The sequence below is a fragment of the Leopardus geoffroyi genome, chromosome A2 (genome assembly GCF_018350155.1).
Source record: "Leopardus geoffroyi isolate Oge1 chromosome A2, O.geoffroyi_Oge1_pat1.0, whole genome shotgun sequence".
Classification (NCBI taxonomy): domain Eukaryota; kingdom Metazoa; phylum Chordata; class Mammalia; order Carnivora; family Felidae; genus Leopardus; species Leopardus geoffroyi.
The window spans coordinates 59,597,989-59,617,407 of record NC_059331.1 but is presented as its reverse complement, the minus strand read 5'-3'; the positions used below and the strand labels follow the sequence as shown (position 1 = coordinate 59,617,407).

Below are 19,419 nucleotides of genomic sequence, written 5' to 3'. Positions count from 1 at the left end.
GCTGTCAGCACACAGCCCAACATGGTACTTGATTCCATGACCCTGGGATCACAGCCTGAGCTGAAATCAAGTGTCGAACATTTAAGGACTGAGCCACCCAGGTGCCCTAGACTCTATGCATCTTTTTCCAAAAGTGTATTTATTTTGAGAGAGGGAGAGAGAGAATCCCAGCCTAGAGCCCAATGCTGGGCTCAATCTCACCAACCGAGACATCATGACCTGAGCCAAAATCAAGAGTCGGACGCTTAACCAACTAAGCCACCCAGGTGCCCCTTATGCATCCTTTAATCTGGTCCCAATGATGTCACCCCTGCACGATGCCTTCCATGATGATTCAAACCAACAGAATCTTACCCTGGGCTTCAAGACCTTTCTTGTTATCCCCCTTAACACTGTAGTCAAATGTGGATGCCAAAAGTCACCCTGTTTTCTCCCCAGACACCAGTGAAATCATCTGTCCATCTGAGCTGGCAGGGAAGCAGTCTGATGAGCGGGACATAAAAAGCACGCGGGGCCAGAGCGCCACAAGGACTGGTGAGGGCAGAGGGGTAAGGAAGCGACCCCGCGTGGGAAATGGCGTGGTGCTTCAGACTCATTGTCAAGACGTGGCATCTTTCCCTGATACACAGCTCACGGAGGGACTGCAGACCACAGCTTGAACTGGGGCCACGGCCACGTGCAGCAGGTAAACTAGAAACAGCACACATGGTCAGTAATGCCCGTGAAGAGCCGACACACCGTAAAGTAGAGTAGACGTGGTTTAGTCTCTTTCCATGTCCTGCAACCTCAGAGGCTGAAGGAAGGGGCAAAAGGAAATCCAGACGCAGGGCGCACAGGCGAGTTGAAGCATCTGCCCGCTGGGGTGCCTTTCCGGTCCTGACGGGGCAGAGTCACTGAAATCCTCCTGCGTCTCCTCTTGCTGCAAGTTTGCTCCCTTCTGCTCCACAGGAAGCCTCCAGACATCCAAGAGCTATCAGCACGTGTGTTGCATATCGTCCAGACCTGTCTACTGCAGTGGGAGAGAGGTTCTAAGGTCGGCTTCCGTTAGGGGCACCCAGGGTCCAAGCAGCCCAGGCAGACAAGTGCAGGTGGGGCTGCAACAGGACGCTGTCTGGCTGACCAAGCAGGAGAGTCCATCTCCAGCCCCGGGCCCCACGCCTTGGCCCTCCCCAGCCAGCCGAGAGAGCGCTGCCTCTCCCAAGGCCAGTGGGAGGAGGCATGGGGTGGCCTTTGATAGCCTGGACTACAGAGCCAGGCTGCCTGGGTTTGAGTCCCACTTCCACCACCTACGGACAAATGCCTTCGTGTCTCCCACCCTCAGCTTCCTCGCAGAGATCACAGCACCCTGGCTGGGACGCCCCTTCTGCAGACAATAGCACATGGACCTTCTCAGTCAGCCACACCCCTCAGATCGTGCTATAATCCCGGCACACAAGCGTTATCTGAGGCTCCAGATGTTTATTATGAATTTTCGTAATGTAATTGTTCAAACTTCAACCTTCAGAAATATTGCAAGAATTTTGTAATGAACACTCACATACCCACCACCTGGATTCTACAATTAACACGAATCTATCCATCTCTTCAGCACTGCGTATCCATCTATGAGTGTATCCAGCAACCCATCTCATATTTTAAATTAGCTTTTAGTCGACAAATTGTGTTCAGAGTGAGATCTTGTAGGCTCGAATCAAGAGTTTAAAAAGGCCACATTTTCTAAATAACTGACAGCCAAAGACAAGAACGTACACATTGACTAGAGAATGTGTCTTTATTATGAAGTATGCCCTTGGATTTCTTGGGCTTTTTCAAAGTGTATGCATCATTGCTTTGGATAATTGTATACAATTATAAAACAATTCCAGGTCAGAGTCCATACGTGTCTGATTAAGACCAAAGAGAAAACTCCACTGCCTGTAAATCCTGTCTCAGGCACACCCTGGCTTTGCTGGGCATGTTTCTTAATCTCATGGTGATCCAGTCTCCTCACTAACCCTGGAGGTACTAACAGGACTTACTTCACAGGCGGACTGTGCTAGATGGGCACAGAGAACAGCAGCAGGCACACAGAAGCATTCTGTAAAAGTGCGCAGGTAATTCACAATAGTTCATAAACTCACCTGTTAATAACAACGAGTTGGTAGTATGCTCAGTAGCTTTTCCCTCTTCGGGTCAGTCATTTTCCAGATTCCTAAAAGTCTCAGAGCAATAAGTGTCCGAGATAAACCATTTTGAAAGTGTTTGCTTTCCTGCTGATACCTGACTCCAGTGCACAGCTCTTTATTCTGCTGCTGCACAGACAGGCAGGGGCTAAACCATTTGGGGTTTTACCTGACAGTGTAAGGAGCCTCTATCCTGGGGGTAAAGAAACACCACTTGTCTATTCAGGGTATTGAATGCTAGCTGCTGTAATAAATACTCCCACACACATGTGAGCACACACACACACACACGCACACGCACACAAATCACGTATATGGCTTAACATAATATTTCCTTTGTCCCTTGTACAAAGCCTATGGTAGATACTGCCAGTTGGGACACTGTCCTCCAGTGGGAATTGAGGGATCCCCGCTCCTTCCACCTCAGGGAGCCCCTCCATGTTCCGTGGAACTGGTCTCCCTACCCACTACACCTGCCTTGGGCAGAGCCAGGAGCTGCTGGGATTCTCCCTGGCATCTTACTGGCTGGCAGTCTGCTCCAGAGCACAGAATACTGCTAGAAAGACAGAGCCCTGACTGTGCCCCAGCTCCAAGCAGCCTTTGTCAATCTGCAAATTCCCTAGGTGCATGGGACAATGTGGTGACCATGGTGAGGACTGGAGGGGTTCTCCTGTTTTGAAGGAACAAGGGATGTCAGCTGGGGAGGCAGAGGGCCCACCCTAGCCCACATCCGCTGGTGAATCTGGACTATCTGAACTGGATCCCTGCTCTTTAACATCTCATTTCTTCCCTGTCTTCTGATAGTCCTTGCTCATCATTCTGTGTCTTTCGTACATGTCTCATTCGCCCTCTGGAGTAGGGATTCTCAAGCCTTAGCCAGCAATGTAACCAGCCTGTTACCGCCCTGGTTGCACGGCTCTGCCCCTAGACTTTCTGCTTCAGAAACAGGCAGAACGTTGACTTCTCCAAAGAGTTCCCGGCATCTCTGATGCTGCTGGCCCCGGGGCCACACTTTGAGAACAGCCCGTCTAGAGAGTGAGGTCCACTCGACAGAAAGGACAGGTCTGTTTTTGCACCATAGGTATCCCGAGGTGCACACTGAAGAAATGAATCGGGGAACGACAGGAAAAGAGCAGGAGTGAGGAACGAGGAATGACGGAGGGAGGAAACTCCTGTTCCCCAGGCCCCATCCCGGACACTGTTCGGGCGGCGACCCGACAGCTCGGACAGCAGGACTCGACGACTTTCTGCGCCAGGACCCTGCAGCCCGCAGGCCCCACCCCCACGCAGCCGGGGCGTCTAGGCTTTGTGACGTCACCGCCCTGGCCTGCAAGAAGAATGGTTGCCATGGCGACGTAAATAGAAGGCCCGGAGCCCTGAGCCGGGAACTGCCGCGCGGAGGTTTCGGAGCTAGCCACTGAGCACGAGAGCCGGTGGGTGCGCGCGGGGTCGCATGGGGGGGTGCGCGGGGCCGGGGATGCGCGTGGGGCCCGGGGAGGGCTCCTCTGGAGCCCCTTGCAAGGCCCCTTTGCAAGGCTGCCCGTGTGTCCTTACTCGTTACTTTGCTTTATCATATACCTAGCTGTCTAGCCATCCCTGTGTCCTTCCATGCCTTGTGCACCCCCGCTGTATGGCCCACTGCTCATCCCAACCGAGTTGGGGTGTTGGGAGGCGGGGCGCTGCTAACTCGTCCCTCTCCAGGCCTGGGCAGTAGCAGAGTGTTGCTGGAATGGCTCGGACTTTGGAGGCCAGGAATCTTGAGCTGGAATCCCCGCTGTGGCCTTTCTTTGCTGTGTGACTTTGGACGCCTCGCTGAATCTCCACTTTGCTTCTTCCTTTGCAAAAGGAAAATTTCATTCAGCGAATCGTTAAGACGCTCCAAAGATGCCACGCTAGGCGCTTTGATGAGCACATTGGCTCCACGTGAGAAAAGACCCCTGTCCTCTTGGAGGTTGCTTTCAGGGGGGAAATAGGCAATGCACGGATTTTTTTAAAGTGATAACTCAGACAGCGGTAACTGCAGCGAAGAAAGTAAGGTGAGGTCATATGGGGTTGGGGAGAAAGAAAGCATGTGGACGGTGTGGTGAAGGAAGACATCTCTGAAGTGGTGCAGGGGGAGCACCCTCCCACCCACAGCTGGGTGTGGGTGAACGTTTTTTGGCCAAGGAAGTGGTACATGCAAAGACCCTGAGACAGAGCAAGGCTGTGCAGGAAGTCTGTGTCTTGTGTGGCGGTGCATGCTCTAGAAACAGAAAGATAAGTCAGGGCAACTGGAACCAAGTCAAGGAGGGGAGAGAGGATGAAGGAGGGGGGAGGCGGGAAGATATAGGTGTTGGCCACACAGTGAGCCCTCAGTAGATGCCAGCTGTTCCCAGCCACCCAGGGATATGGGGGGTGAGGGCCCGGGGATCATCTGGCTCAAGCACTGTGTCACTCCTCAGGTTGGAATCACCTTTAGCCAAGGCCAAGTTTTGCAACAAGCCTTTGTTCCTCTGCCCAGATGTCCAAGATAACATCCACTATGGTCTCCAAGGACATGATTTACAACGGTAAGTATGGGGCTGGCCTAGGCTCAGAATCAGTGACAGCCTAGGGAGCTTGGGATAGTGAGGTCCAGGGTCAGTTGAGGTGAAGGTGTTTCCAAATCAGGCCATGAGGCAGAAATCCCAGGTGTGCCAGGTTCCCTAGAAACTCCATGTTCCATTCCTAGGGCGCTGTAACAAAGTGCCACAACAGACTGGCGGCTTAAACCACAGACATTTATTGTCTCACGGCTCTGGGGAGCTGAAGTCCAAGACATAGGTGTCCCCGGCAGGATTGGTGCCTTCTGAGGGCCACGAGGAAGAGTCTGTTCCAGGCTGTCTCCTGGCTTCGTTGGCTGGCAATATCTGGCGTTCCTCGGATTATGGATGCGTCACTCTGCCTTCATCGTCACATGGCATTCTGCCTGTGTGCGTGTCTGTTGCAAATTTCGCCTTTTGATTAAGGTCGGGAGTCATACAGGATAGGTGCCCACACTACTACCCATGACCTCATCTACGTCTACAATGACCCTATTTCTTACCAGGGTCATGTCATGAGGTGCTGGAAGTTAGGATTTCAAGTACTCAGAAACATTAACTTGGAGGGGTGGGGGACACAATTCACCCCCTAATAAGTTTTGTAGAAGGTACCATAGTGGAGGTGGGGCTCTCTCAGCCTTTCTGCAGCTATGGTCACTGGGATGAGCCCAGAGGAAGTACCAGCTGGCCCCAGGCCCTTGTGGGAGGACATCCTGCCTCCTCTGAAGTCACACCCCTGCTGCCAGGTGCCCCCCCTGGGTGGCCTGAGGGAGGCCGCCAGGGTTGGGGTGGGGGACGGGTTGCAGAGTAGGAAACACTGTCATCTGTGTGCTCCTAAATGCCTTCAGCTTGTAATTTGTTTTTGAGTAGGTAAACTATTGCCATGGTTCAAAATTCCAAAGTGTTCAAAGCCCCCTCTTGTGAAAGGCCCCACCTGTCCCCAGATACGCAGTATCGCAGCCTCAGAGGTGGCCCTTGGCTCCAATCTCTCACCTCCTTCCACAGAGCTCCATTCATAAGCTCTGTGCACACTGGCATATAGATACAGTTCGTATACATATAGATGCAGTTCATACAGTTTGTCCCTTTCTCACACCAATGGCCACACAAGACACAGGCTTCCTGCACCTTGGTTTTTTCCATTAACCCAGATACCATGGAGACGCTTTCTTATCAATATATGAGTACCCTTAGACTTCTAGTGTTGTGAGCAGAACAGTAATCCCATAGTGTGGATGTACCATAGTTTATTTAATCAGTCCGTGCTAATTGGCATTTAGTTTGTTTTAAAACATGTACAGCTATCGGGGCCCCCGGGTGGCTCAGTCGGTTAAGTGTCCATCTTGGTTCAGGTCATGATCTCACGATCCATGAGTTCGAGCCCCACGTCAGGCTCTGTGCTGCCAGCTCAGAGCCTGGAGCCTGCTTCAGATTCTGTGTCTCCGTCTCTCTGCCCCTCCCCCACTCATGCTCTATCTCTGTCTCTCAAAAATAAATAAACATTAAAAAAATATTTAAAAACATGTACAAATATCAACATTTGCCCCCACTATTGCCGTTCTGTGCTTACTCGCTCTGTTCCAGGGTGAATTAAAAAATGAAGAAAGGCTGAAATGGGGTTACCAAAAAAAAAAAAGATAGCTTTGAAATGTTTGCAGATAACAAATCGATTCTAAATGTGCACACACACACACACACACACACACACATGCACACACACTAGTGCAGCAACATGACTGCACTAGCACAAGACCGTTGAAGACTTTATAAACTGTGTTGATTCATCCAGAAGAACCAGGAGGGTGGTTACATGGCGGGGTGGGGGGGTACCCTGTAACCCTCAACACTGTGTTATCACTTCCCTTGCAGGTGACATGTAAACAGGAGGCTTCCCTGGTCTGGGTTGAGGGTCCGTGCCTTTGGGAGGAAACCAGGCCAAGCGGGTACCTCAAGTGTACAGACCCAGGGCATTACCAGGCCAGGCCAAGCAGGGGCACACAGGGGGTTATGTGAAATCGCTCCATGGGGGCGGATTGTTGAGCCTGACATCCTGGGTTCAGCTGCAGGAGCTGGGGACTAAGGTAAGGGCCAGAAAGACTGAGTTCCCTGGGGGGAGAGGGGAGCCTGGGCCAGGTACAGGTAGGCTGTCCAGACCCCAGCCTTACCCAGAGAGCCGAGGGCGGAGGCACTGGGGTCAGACACACCCGGTGGAGCACTGCACCTCTGCGAGCCTCAGCTACCGCATCTGTGGAATGGGAGCAATCCCCAGTCCCTAAGGCTATTGTGAGATGCAAATGGAAACACAGGTCAAGGGCTCAGCATGACACCCTGTGCACCGTAAGTGCCCTATAAACAGTAGCCTCCTTGACATTACTATTATTAGTCTCTCCACGGTCACCATTATTACAACCAGTACCCCACTTTCAGGGCCTCGGCTGGTCTCCCAGTGTGAAGCCTGAGTCTGAAGAAGATGCTCAGAGAATACAGGTGGAGCGGTGGTTAAGGGGTCTGGGCCAAGACGGCCGGAATTTGACATCAGAGGAGTGAGCTCTGGGTTTGCTATTCATTCACAAACCTTTCTTAAGTGCCAGCTGGATGCAGGCATCTGTTCTAAGCACTAGGGATTCAGGAGTGAATAAAACCCTCCCCTTGGTGGGGACTCATATTGCAACAAGGGAGGCAGACATTGGAAAGCAAACAGTCTGTATTTACCAGCCAAGAAGCAGTAGAAGGAGACCTACCAGAGGCTTTGGGCAGGGGCATAGGGCATAATTTAAACGGGAGCGGTAGTCCGGGAAGGCGTCTCAGAGGAGGTGACATTTGATACCTATCAGTAACGATCCTGAAGGATGAAATAGAGAGGACATTCGAGGCAGTGGAGAAAGCCCAGCAAAGGTCCTGAGGCCAGTATGAGCTTGCAGTGTGAGAGGAAGAGACAGAAAGCCAGTCTGGCACAACTTGGGTAGGGCCTTGCAGGCTGTGGGGAGGATTATTCAGTTCTGTTGAGGTGATAGGAGGGGTTTTAGCAGGGAGATTGCACCATTTCTGGGCCTTATGACTTCAATGAGTAGGGATGCCATTGTCTGTGACACGGGAAGAGGGGCTGGTTCACCCACAGCCTCCCTGGAGATCCTGGGCAAGGTGTCACCCCTGGTGCAGAGGTGGACACTTAACAGAGACCTTGTCCAGGCAGAGGAGCCAGGGAAAGCCCAAACTAGACCCAAGGCTTCCCAGTCAGGCTTGTGGGGAGGGGTCTGCAGGACCCCTGCAGAAAGTTGGAGAGAAAAGCAATAAACAGCTTCCCTCTCAGAGCTGCTCTGTTCCTGCCACTCCGCTGCCTGTGTTCCGAGGCCAGACCAGAATGCTCTTCCCCTAGATCTCCCTGTGGCTCCTCCCCCGCCTCCTTTAGGAGTTCATTCAAATGTCACCTTCTGTTTTATTTTTCTTGGTGCCATTTTCCACCTGCCAACGTGCGTCAGCGTTCCCAACTTGTCTGTCTCTCCCCAGCACGTCGTAAGCTCCACCCAGGCAGGGGTGTTTGCCCGTCTTGCCTGCCGTACTTGCTTGGCAAGTAACAGGTCCTTGGTACAATCCTGTTGGCCTGAAAGCTTTCCCCTGAAGGTCAGAGTTCGGCAGGGATGTCTGCTAGCTATTCGACACTGTGCTAAAAGCTCAAGCCAGAGCATTTATGTTTCTTTTCTGAAGATTTTGTTTTTTGGGGCATCTGGGTGGCTCAGTCGGTTGTGTCCAACTTCAGCTCAGGTCATGACCTCGGGGTTCATGAGTTCGAGCCCCTCGTCGGGCTGTGTGCTGACAGCTCGGAGCCTGGAGCCTGCTTTGGATTCTGTGTCTTCCTCTTTGCCTCTTGCCCACTTGTGCTCTCTCTCTCTCTCTCTTTCTCTCTCTCTCTCTCAAAAATAAATAAACATTAAAAAAAAAGATTTTGTTTTTAAGTAAACTCCCCACCCAGTGTGGGGCTCCAACTTACAACCCCCAGATCAAGAGTCACATGCTCCACTGCCCCAGCCAGCCAGGCGCCCCCTCTGTAAAGGAAGACGCGAAACTACTCCTATATATAAAGATAATCCCAAGGAATGCACCAGAAAGTTGCTCGTGCAAGTAAATGAATTCAGCCAGGTTGCAGGGTACAAGATCAAAACACCAAAACTATTTGTGTTCCTACATGCCAGCACCAAGCCATCCAAAGTGGAAATTAAGAAAGCAACTCCATTCACAAGGGCATCTAAAAGAGTAAAATCTCTACGCCTGGGGTGACGTCATGGGAAATATTAAGAGTAGGAAGATCCAGGAATCCGTCTCTCCACCAAAACAACTTCTGAGCTGGCAGGAGCTATCAGAATCCCAATTTGGAACTCTAGAGTCTAGAGGGACACTTGCAGTTTCCAGGGCAGAACTGGATGAAGAGGCTGGGAGGGGTGTGGGGGATGGGTGAAATAGGTGATAGGGATTCTGGAGAGCACTTGTCATCATGAGCACGGGGTGATGTATAGAATTGTTGAATCACTGTATTGTACACCCAAAACTAATATAACACTGTATGCTAACTAAAAAGAAAAAAAAAAGAGGGGCTCCTGGGTGGCTCAGTCAGTTAAGTGTCCAACTTGGGCTCTGGTCATGATCTCGAGGTTCGTGGGTTGGAGCCCCACATCAGCTCAGAGCCTGGAGCCTGCTTCGGATTCTGTGTCTCCTTCTCTCTCTCTGCCCCTCCTCCACTCACATTCTGTCTCTCTCTCTCTCTCAAAAATAAACATTAAAAAAAATTTTTTTAAAAAGAGAACAAAAGCAATCATAAATATGCCATGTAGATATATCAACGTAACGAAAAAGAACTATGGAAATGTAAATCCATATATAGATATTAAAATTGACACACAAATAAAAAAATTTAAAAAAATACAATGTAGGTTGCATTACTACTCAGGTCTGATGAGGCCAACAGATGAGAGGGTGGCTGCCATGGGAGAGGGAGTTTGTTATCCTCACAGATCCCTAGAAACAGGAAGCAGGGCCACACAGGGAAGGACCGGGCTGGGTCAAAAGCAGAGGGAGCAGGGCAACTGTGGGCAGGAGCCTCTGTTGTGATTTCCATGGGAAGGAACGAGTGAGGCAGGGTATATGGGCTTAGGGTTGACTGGATTGAGTAATTTCAGGACTCGGGGCATAGTGCTGTCTTGAGATGTCTGGTACCTGGCCTTGGGTGATTAGAGCAGGGGCCAGTGGCCCTGGGTATGAGAACCTTATAGCAGAGGTGGGAGGTGGGTGTGTGAGCTCCGGATTAGTTAGTTTGTACTCTTGGACAACTCCTTAACTCTCTCTCGGGATTGGCCAACCCCAGGGTGGAGAGGCAGGGACAGTCCCTGCAGGGTCAGTAAGATCCAGATATTAGAGCGTCAGATATAGAAAGGACAAGCCACAGTTAATGCACCTGTCCTCAAGGAGTTCCCCATCTTATGAAGGAAGGTGACCCTTACAGAATGGCAGGAGTGGTACTTACCAGAGAGGGGAGGGCCATGAGAGTCCTCTAGTGGCTGGAGCAAGATAAGAAGCCACAGAGGTGCCTGGGTGAGATGACACAGTGTCCCAGACTGTGTGGATACGGGTTCCAGTCCTATAAGCCACTGAAGAGTGTGCTGGTTCTCTACTGCTGTGTAACAAATTCCCCCCAAAACTTGGTGGCTTAAAACAATAGTAAGCATGCGTCAGCTCAGTTTCCGTGGGTCAGGAACTCACGAGGGGCTTGGCTTGGGGTTCTGGCCCAGGGCATCTCCTTTGTGGTCATCTGAAGGCGAGGCTGGGGCCGCGGCATGGGCTCCCAGCAGGCTCAGTCACATGGCCGTTGGCTGGGGCTGACACTTCCAGAGCAGGTGATCCCAGAGAGAGCAAGGCAGGACCACAATGTCTTCTCTGACCTCGCTCCAAAAGTCACACACTGTCGCTTCCACGGCTGGAGGGGTCATGGCAGGGCGTGAGTGCCAGGAGCCCAGGGACGCTGGGGGCTATGGTAGGTGGTAGCCACCACAGAGGATATGAGCGCATGATCATTTTTCCAAATTGTGTCTTAAATGGTCTGCCAGGCTGCCAGGTATGGTCAAGACTCCATGCAGCCACCTCTTTGGGCTCTGGAATGTGTCTCTCCTTTGCCCTCTCACACCCAGGGGTGGGCAAGGCCGCTGCTGTTAAAAGCACCGAATTACTCCTCTCGGTTTTCCCTGCCTCTCAAATACCTCCCCTTGAGTGGACCTTCTGTGTCCTGTGGGGAATCTGGTGGTGGCCTTTCCCCAGCTGTGTGGCCCCTTTCTGACTGTGCACCTCCCCCGCATTCACAGCCACCCCTTGAGAGCTGGCCAAACCTACCATGTCTACTGGTGTCCCCTCCCTAACCCTGTGGGATCCTGGCTTCTGCCCCATCACTCCACCCTGCCCATCCCGCTCTGGGGGCGTGGCTGAGGCCTCTCCAAGGGCACTTCCCCTCCACTTGCTCCTCCGGCCCTCCTCCCTGGGCTCTGGCCCTCTCTGGCCTGTCTGTCTGCTCCGTCGGCCTCCCTGCCAAGCTCCTCCACCATCGGGGTTCCTGGGGCTGTGTCCTGGGCCTTCCTCTCTCTCAGCCACGACCACAGCCTCAGTTTCCATCTGTTCACCAGGGACACCCACATTTCCGTCCTCTCTTCCCCTAGTCCCCAGGCCTCCATCAACAGTGGCCTCTTCAGAGCCCCTGTTTGGCGGTTGCCACGGGGACCTGAACCCAGCACCCTGCCTGAGCTCCGGGCCTCCTGATCCCCACCCCCGCCACCCCAGATCCCTCCTTCCCTTCTCTGCCACCTCAGCAAACAGCGCCTGATGCAAGGGCGTTCTTGCCTAAGGGATGGAGTTATCCCCGGGGCTCCCTTCTCTCCCATGCCCACACCCAGTTAGGCACCAAGCACCGCCCCTCCCCCCCCCCCCGGGCTCTTCTGGAAAGCACTGCATCCATGCCTACTCCCACCCCATCCTGCCACTGACTCCCACCCTCATCTGAGCCCCCAGCCGTCTTCTGTGGGGAGCAGAAGTTCCTGGTAGTGCGGAGGACAGGCTCGGCAGTGTGCAGGGGAGATACCGAGTAAGTCCCAGAGTGAAGGAGGGACGAGGCTGGGTCCCACAGTGCTGGCCCATCCCTTTTGTAGCCGGAGTGCAGAGAAGGTGTCTCAGGGGAGCAGAGGCAGAGAGACAGCTGGCTGCTGGAGAAGGAGCAGGTCAACAGGTGGCTTCCCCAGGGAGCCGGCATCTCCCCCCCCCCCCCCCCCCCCCGCCCACCACCACCGCACAGGTGCTACTGGAGGCAGGAGGCGCCCACCCCCTGTCTCCCCCTGCTAGGGGCGGGGAGGGGGCATGTTATCACTTTTTATGAGGACATGTTGCAGCCAGCTCACCTCTCTCGGAGAATTTTTCTGAAAGTAGGCTTCCATTTTTAAAGCTTTTTAATTTAAAAAAAAAAAAAAAAGCATCTTGTTAAAGTACTAGAAGAAAACAGGAACTTTTTACATGTACTTAACCTTCAGATGCAGAATGCCTCTCTAAGCAAGATACAAAATGCCAAAGCATTGCACTGAGTAAACATTAAAATGTCCTGTAAGGCAAATGCATGAGAGACAGTCCAAAGGTAATAATCGTATCAGCGGGAGCAAACATCCTGTCAGCAGCTCCGACGAACAAAGGAGTTAGTGTCCTCTAATAGGTAGAAGTGCTCAAGATCATTTAAAAACCACCACATCCCAATTTAAAAATGAGCAAAGGATACTAACAGAGAGAAGCCAGGATAATCAGCATCTGAAAAGATACACGATCTTTTCTGAGATCTAGAAGTGCAAAGTGCACATTAAAATCGAGATGAGTTTATTGCCTCTCAGACTGACAAATTCCAGGTGTGTGGGCAACAGTCCAACTCAAGCTGGTGATAGAGAGCAAGGATTGTGCAAGTTTGGAAATTGCATGAGATTAGAAATAGCCTCAGGGTCCTGACTAAGGGGCACCTGACTAAGGGGACCTGACTATGGAGCAAGGAGATTTGTGCATGAGCAGATATACTGTTTTTGAGAGAGAGAGAGAGAGAGAGAGAGAGAGAAAGAGAGAGAGAATCCCAAGTAGGCTCTACACTCAGCACAGAGCCTGATGCAGGGCTCGATCTCATGACCCTAGCATCATGACCTGAGCCAAAATCAAGAGTCAGACACTCGACCGACTGAACCGTTCCTCTATTCTTTTTTTTCTAACTTTTTAAAAATGATGGGAAATGATCCATAACAAAATTTACTCCTTTGAGCATTTTTAAGTATACAGACCAGTGGCATTGTAAGTACCTTCTCACTGGTGGGTAACCGTCACCACCATCCAAACCCAGAACTTTTTCATCTTGTAAAACTGAAATTCTGTCTCCATTGAACACTAACTCCCCACCCCATCCCCTCCCCCAGTGGCTGACACCCACCATCCTGGTTTCTGTCCGTAGGAGTCTGACTGCTCTGGGGACCTCATGTAAATTGGCTCATACAGTGTTTGTCCTTGTGTGACTGGCTTCTGTCACTCAGCACAGTGTCCTCAAGGTTCATCCATGGTGTAGCATGAAAGATTATTTTGCAGTGAAAAAGTAAGGAGACATCTAAGCACGCGTATGCAAAAATACCTCTGGTTAGAGAAACAAAGATCCATTTGGTAGGGAGGGCTCCGGGTGAGGATTTTTCGTCGTATCAACATGTCATTTCAGTGGTCATCGTAACACAGCAAACCACATCGTTAACCCTTTTTGCCATCCTGTGCATTGCTCTTTTAATTAAGACAAAAGTTGAATTTCATTAGAGTTTTGGTTTGTTTGGCTTGGGTTTTAATCTATTTAAATAATAGCAGTATCTGTTGACTTTTGTGATCTAGTTAACTAAATGTTGCTACCTGGCAATTGAACCATGCAGTCAGCCAGATGGAGAATATGCACCCAGCAGTCTGTGCTCCTGAATTCTCCACACACCTCACCGCTCCCTATTGCCTCCCCTCTGCTCACCGTTATATATGCAGTTTGACCTGCAGGCATCTGAGTTGTCAGCCCCACACCCTTGACCCGCCTGCCAGGGCCACAGGACAGCTCTCTTCCTCACTCTTTCCACAGCCCATCACCCAGCTGCTCAGGGTCTGCCCTTGGTATACGTCCCTCACCTCACAAGCCCTGCCTTCCCGGCGTCATCCCAAGTCTCCTCCCCCAAGCTGGTCCAAAATGACTGGCTGCCCACCTGAGCACATCCCCAGGCTCCCTGGCAGCCCCCTCCCCATCTGCCAGCAGCTGGCTGCCCTCCCAAGCTGGCATAGACTGGAATCTCCAAGCTACAGATGATTTCTGAGTTGGGGTAGGAGAACCTACCAGGCCAAATGCCTCCAACCCTGTGGGTGTCAGTTGAAGGGAAGGCATCAAGGATATGGGCTTCCCCCAATCTTCCGCTGCAGTCCCGAGGGAAGCCCTGGGAGGCTCACGGTAAAGGCGCAGGCAGGGCCCTGAAGCAGAGGGCTTGGGTCTGTGACCTCCCCATAAACGGGCCCTGCACGCCTCTCATGGGGCAAATGGAAGGATGCCCAAGAGAAAAGCGCAAAACGTGTTGTGTGTGTCAGGCACGTGTGCACACGGGCCATTTTTGTGCACAGTTATCACAGCTTGCCAGCAAAGTCCGTACAATCCTCTCAGATGTGGAAACTGAGGCTCAGGGAAGCTGGGTGACTTGTCGGGGGGGGGGTGCTCAGCAGGCAGGCAAGGGCACTGGAGTCTCTCCCAGCCTCCTGCTGTGTTCACGGCTTCAAGAGCCAATGAGTCATTTGCTGTGGCCTTTGCTTTCGTCTCCCCGCAGAGAACATCCTGGAGTCCACGGATAATAGTTCTACTTCAGTCATTGAAGAAAAAAAGGAAAAACGCAGGAACACAGGTAAAGGGAGCCCTCAAGCTGGGAGCTGAAGTCTGCGTGGGTGAGAGTCAGACATCTCCCTCCGTAGGCCTGTCTCCAACACCAGTGGCAAAAGGAAAGTCTTCTGCTTCCAATGGGTTACCGAGACCCAAAATAATAGTAATGTAAACAAAGTAGGATTTATTTTTCCTCCAGTAAAGGGAAATGTGGGAGGCAGTCCAGAGCTCCAGGAGGCCCCACAAACAGCAGTTCTAAGAAACTGTCCTGGTGACCAGGTCCCAAGTCTTTCTGCCTTCAAGCCAATTTCAGCCTTAGGGTTTCAACTGCAAAGTTATCATGTGGTCACAAAATAGCTGCTGCAGCCTCAGCCATCACATCTGATTTCAGACATGGGGAAAGGGTCAAGGGAGGAGCAAAACAGCCTCCCAGCCAGCTCAGTCCTCCTTGGAAAAATACCCTTCCGAGAGGACCCACACAGCAATTTCTGCCTACGTTCCATTGTCTAAAATTTGTCCCGTGGCCATCAGTATCTGAAAGGGAGGCTGAGCCATGTAACTTTTCAACTAGGCAACTTCCCCTTGTTAAGAGGAAGAAGGGTAGGCAGCTGGCTGCTTGTACTGCTTCCTCTGAGCCATCCCCTGGCCTCCTGTGCCGACCCCCAGGTTCGCAGGCCAGTCTGATCCTTCCACAGAAGGGGGCAGATGGGAGCACACTCCCTGAGCCTACCTCTCACAGGCTGAGCTCCCACCTCTCATTCCCCTGCCCCCCCCACCCGCCTGGTTTCCTCTTTCTTTTAATTCTGAAAACCCAAACCTGTCCAGGAATAGAGACTAAGGTCCTGTGAACTCAGGTGCCCATCACCAGTACAGAAGATTTAGCCACATTTGTTTCACCTATCCTTCTCTTTTTTTGTTTTTCGTCTTTGCCAGAACATTTTTTAATTTTAATTTTTAAAGTTTTAATTCCAATACAGTTAGCCTACAACTAGAATAGTTTCAGGTGGACAATATAGTGATTGAACGTTACTCAGTACTCACCATGATAGCTGTATGCTTTATTCCCCAACACCTGTTTCTCCCATCACCCCACGCCCCTCCCTCCCTCTGGTGACCATCAGTTTGGTTCTCTATGGTGAAGTGTCTGTTTCTTGGTTTGTCTCTTTTTCTGCCTTTGTTCATTTGTTTTATGTTGTAAATTCCACAAGTGAAATCACATTGTATTTGTCTTTCCTTGAGAGACTTAACATTGCTTAGCATAATACACTCTAGCTCCATCCACGTTGTCGCAAATGACAAGATTTCATGCATTTTTATGGCTAATATTCCTGTGTGTGTGTGTGTGTGTGTGTGTGTGTGTGTGTATCACATCTTCTTTATCCATTCATCTATCCATGGACAACTGGGTTGCTTCCATACTTGGCAAGCATACTTTAAATTTAAATCCAGGCAGGGCACCTGGGTGGCTCAGTTAGGCGTCTGACTTCGGCTCAGGTCATGATCTCCCAGTTCATGAGTTCAAGCCTCACGTCGGGCTCTGTGCTGACAGCTCAGAGCCTGGAGCCTGCTTCAGATTCTGTGTCTCCCTCTCTCTCTGCCCCTCCTCCACTCACATTCTATCATTCTCTCAAAAATAAATAAACATTAAAAAAAAAGTCAAATCCAGGCATGTCCTTGCATCATTACATCCCACAACGTACATTTTTTAAAAATAGGGCTTTTTGGGGCGCCTGGGTGGCGCAGTCGGTTAAGCGTCCGACTTCAACCAGGTCACGATCTCGCGGTCCGTGAGTTTGAGCCCCGCGTCGGGCTCTGGGCTGATGGCTCAGAGCCTGGAGCCTGTTTCCGATTCTGTGTCTCCCTCTCTCTCTGCCCCTCCCCCGTTCATGCTCTGTCTCTCTCTGTCCCAAAAATAAAATAAATGTTGAAAAAATAAATTAAAAAAAAAAAATTAAAAAAAAAATAGGGCTTTTTCTTTGCAAGACCACAGTGAAGTTACCCAATTATCTCAGATATGTCTTCCTATAGAAGATTCATTCTAACTGATTCAAATGAGATCTGATCATCTTCTCTCTCTTTACAATCTAGCAGAGCCCCTCCCCCACGTCCTTTCATTTTCTACGTCTTGACTTACTGAGAAATGGCATTAATTACCTGTAGAACGACCTCTGTTCTGTATGTATCTGTTTGCTACCAGATCTTTGTTCTAGAAACTGTTTCTCTGTTCCTCATCTTTCCTTTAATTGTACATTTTAACCTTACGTGCTTGATAAGATGTTCCATTTTGTCCACAAGAATGCTTCCTACTACCTCTCACAAGAAGCCCATGCGTCTAGCTGCCCCCCGCTCGTGGTATTGCCACGCTCGGTGGGGTCTGGTGGTGACCGCCTGGCCCTCTGCCACATTCCCATCAACCATTCACCCGACAGCTTCTTCTAACCATGGATCCCTGTGCCTGAACTGATCACCACATTAAGGGTGAGGCATCTGGGTTTGGTGTGATTGGTTTGGTCCCTTCGCTAAGGCATAATTAGGTGAAATGCACAAATCATAGGTATACAGTTTGACAAATTTCAGTAAATGTATACACATTTGTAGCTTCCATCTCATTCGCCATCTAGAACATTTGCATCTTCCTGGAAGTTCCCTTTCCCCCAGAGACAGCAGGGCTCTGCTGTCACCCCAGAATCATTCTATCCATTCTCGAACTTCATATAAGTGCAGTCACACTCCATGCTCTTTCGGTCCTGGCCTCTTTCACGCAACATCACACCTGTGAAATGCCAGTCACAAGAGTCCCTTCTTGGTTGTTGCTGTGTGCATTCTGTTGTGTGCATATGCCGACAGTATATCATTCTTTCCGGGATGGATGAACATTTGGGTTGTTTCTGGGTTTTTGATATTCTGAGCAATATTGCAGTGAACATTGCTGTGCATGCCATTTAGAGGACATAAACGCTCATTTCTCCTGGAAATGAGAAAGGAGTGGAATTGCTGGCAGGATGTTTAACCTTAGTAGGTAGTGCTGAGCAGTTTTCCAGAACACTTGTTCCAATTCACAGTCCCACCAATAATAGGTGTGAGCAATCCAGACGTTCCACATCCTTTCCAACACCTGGCACGTTGTCAATACTTTTGCTATTACCTGGCCCTTTGGATATGGATTAGTATCTCATATTCCCTGTGATCCATGAGAGTGATTACCTTTTCATATGTTCACTGATGACTCTGTTGTGAAGTGCCTGTTCCTGACTCTGCCCACTTTTCTGCTGGGTTGTCTTTTCATTTTAATGATTTCTAGGAACTCTTTACATATTCTGGAAACAAGTCATTCACCAGTTCTAAATATGCAAATACCTTCCCTCACTTGGCAGATTGCTTTTTCCCTTCTTAGTGGTGCATGTTTAATGAACAAAAGTTCCTAATTTTAGTGGAGTTCACTTTCCCAATCATTTTCTTATCGTTGGTATGTTTTATGAACTGTTTTAAAGCTCTCTGCTGACCCCCAAGGCCATGAAGATACTGCATTTTATACAAGTTTTGTTTTCACTTTACAATCAGACCTATAAATCATCTCTAATCTAGTTATAACCATTTTGTTTGCAGATTCTTTGGATTTTCTCCTCTACAATCACATCACTTTGAGATGACATTATTTGTCCTTCCTTTCCAAGCTTATACTTTTTATTTCTTTTTCTTGCTTAACTACAACCCTGAGTAGAAGTGCAAAGACAGGCATCCATGCCTTGTTCCTGATCATGGGGGGCGGGGGAAGCACGCAATATTTTGCCTAGAGGTTTCTTGTAGATTCCTGTACTCATTTCGTGTTGCTGCTATAGCAAATTACCACAAACTCAGTGGCTTAGAGCAACACAGATAAATTATCTTACAATTCTGGAGGTCAGAGTCCAAAATGAAACTTAGAAAACTAGAATCAAAGTGTCCATGGGGCTGTGTTCCTTCCAGAGACTCCAGGGGAGAATCTGCTTCCTAGCCTTTTCCAGCTTAGAGGCGCCTGCGTCCTTGGCTCCTGGCTCCTTCCTCCATTTCCAACTCCAGCAGCACAGCATCCTCCGGTCTCTGTGAAATCACTCCAACCTCTGCTTCCATTGTCACACCTCCTTCTCATGCTGCTGGCCTTCCTGCCTCCTGTTAGAAGGACCCTCGTGATTGCATCAGACCCATCTGCAAATCCAGGACCATCTCGCATCCCATCTGCAAGTCCCCTTTACCATATAAGGGAGCCTAGTCACAGGTCTGGGGTGTAGGCCATGGACATCTTTGGGGGGGCATTACTCAGCTCACCACACTTCCTCTTATCAGACCAGGGAAGTCTCCTTCTATTCCTATGTTGCTAAGACTCTCATTAAAAATCAGTTTCGAACTGTATCAAATACTTTTACTGCATTTCTTGAAAAGATCATATAATTTTCTCCCCCATTCTGTTATTGGGGTTACTACATTGATTGGTTTCTAAATGTCAAACCGACTTTGCCTTTCTGGAATGATCTGCTCCAAATGACTGCCATCCTTGATCGTGGGCTCATCTTCACATTAATACATTAACCATTAGCTGTTCGGAAACATTCCCTACTTGCAGGACTGCAAATGCAATTTCTGTTTTTGGAAGCCCGTCCCCACATAGCTACTTCTAGCTCTGTGGCCTCGGGTAAGCCGCTTCCCTCTCTGTGCCTCAGTTTCCTCAGTGGGAGTAACAAGAATTCCCAACTCATAGGATTGCTATGAAAATCAAGTCAGGTATAGT

The 19,419-nt window shown here is 50.1% G+C and overlaps 1 protein-coding gene across 4 annotated transcripts in view; it reads left to right on the top strand.

Annotated features, from left to right (window-relative positions):
* The first annotated feature begins 3,495 nt into the window (after nucleotides 1-3,495).
* Nucleotides 3,496-19,419, top strand: part of CFAP100 (cilia and flagella associated protein 100) — a 52,992-nt gene continuing 37,068 nt past the window's right edge. For 3 of the 4 annotated variants that reach the window (XM_045494056.1, XM_045494053.1, XM_045494057.1), the window contains exons 1-3: nucleotides 3,646-4,198; nucleotides 4,604-4,711; nucleotides 14,605-14,679. In XM_045494056.1, coding sequence (XP_045350012.1) covers nucleotides 4,663-4,711; nucleotides 14,605-14,679 — 124 coding nt within the window. In that variant the 5' untranslated portion in view covers nucleotides 3,646-4,198; nucleotides 4,604-4,662. Of the gene's footprint in view, nucleotides 3,596-3,645; nucleotides 4,199-4,603; nucleotides 4,712-14,604; nucleotides 14,680-19,419 lie in introns of those variants that run through there. The other variant, XM_045494055.1, reaches the window with a different exon arrangement.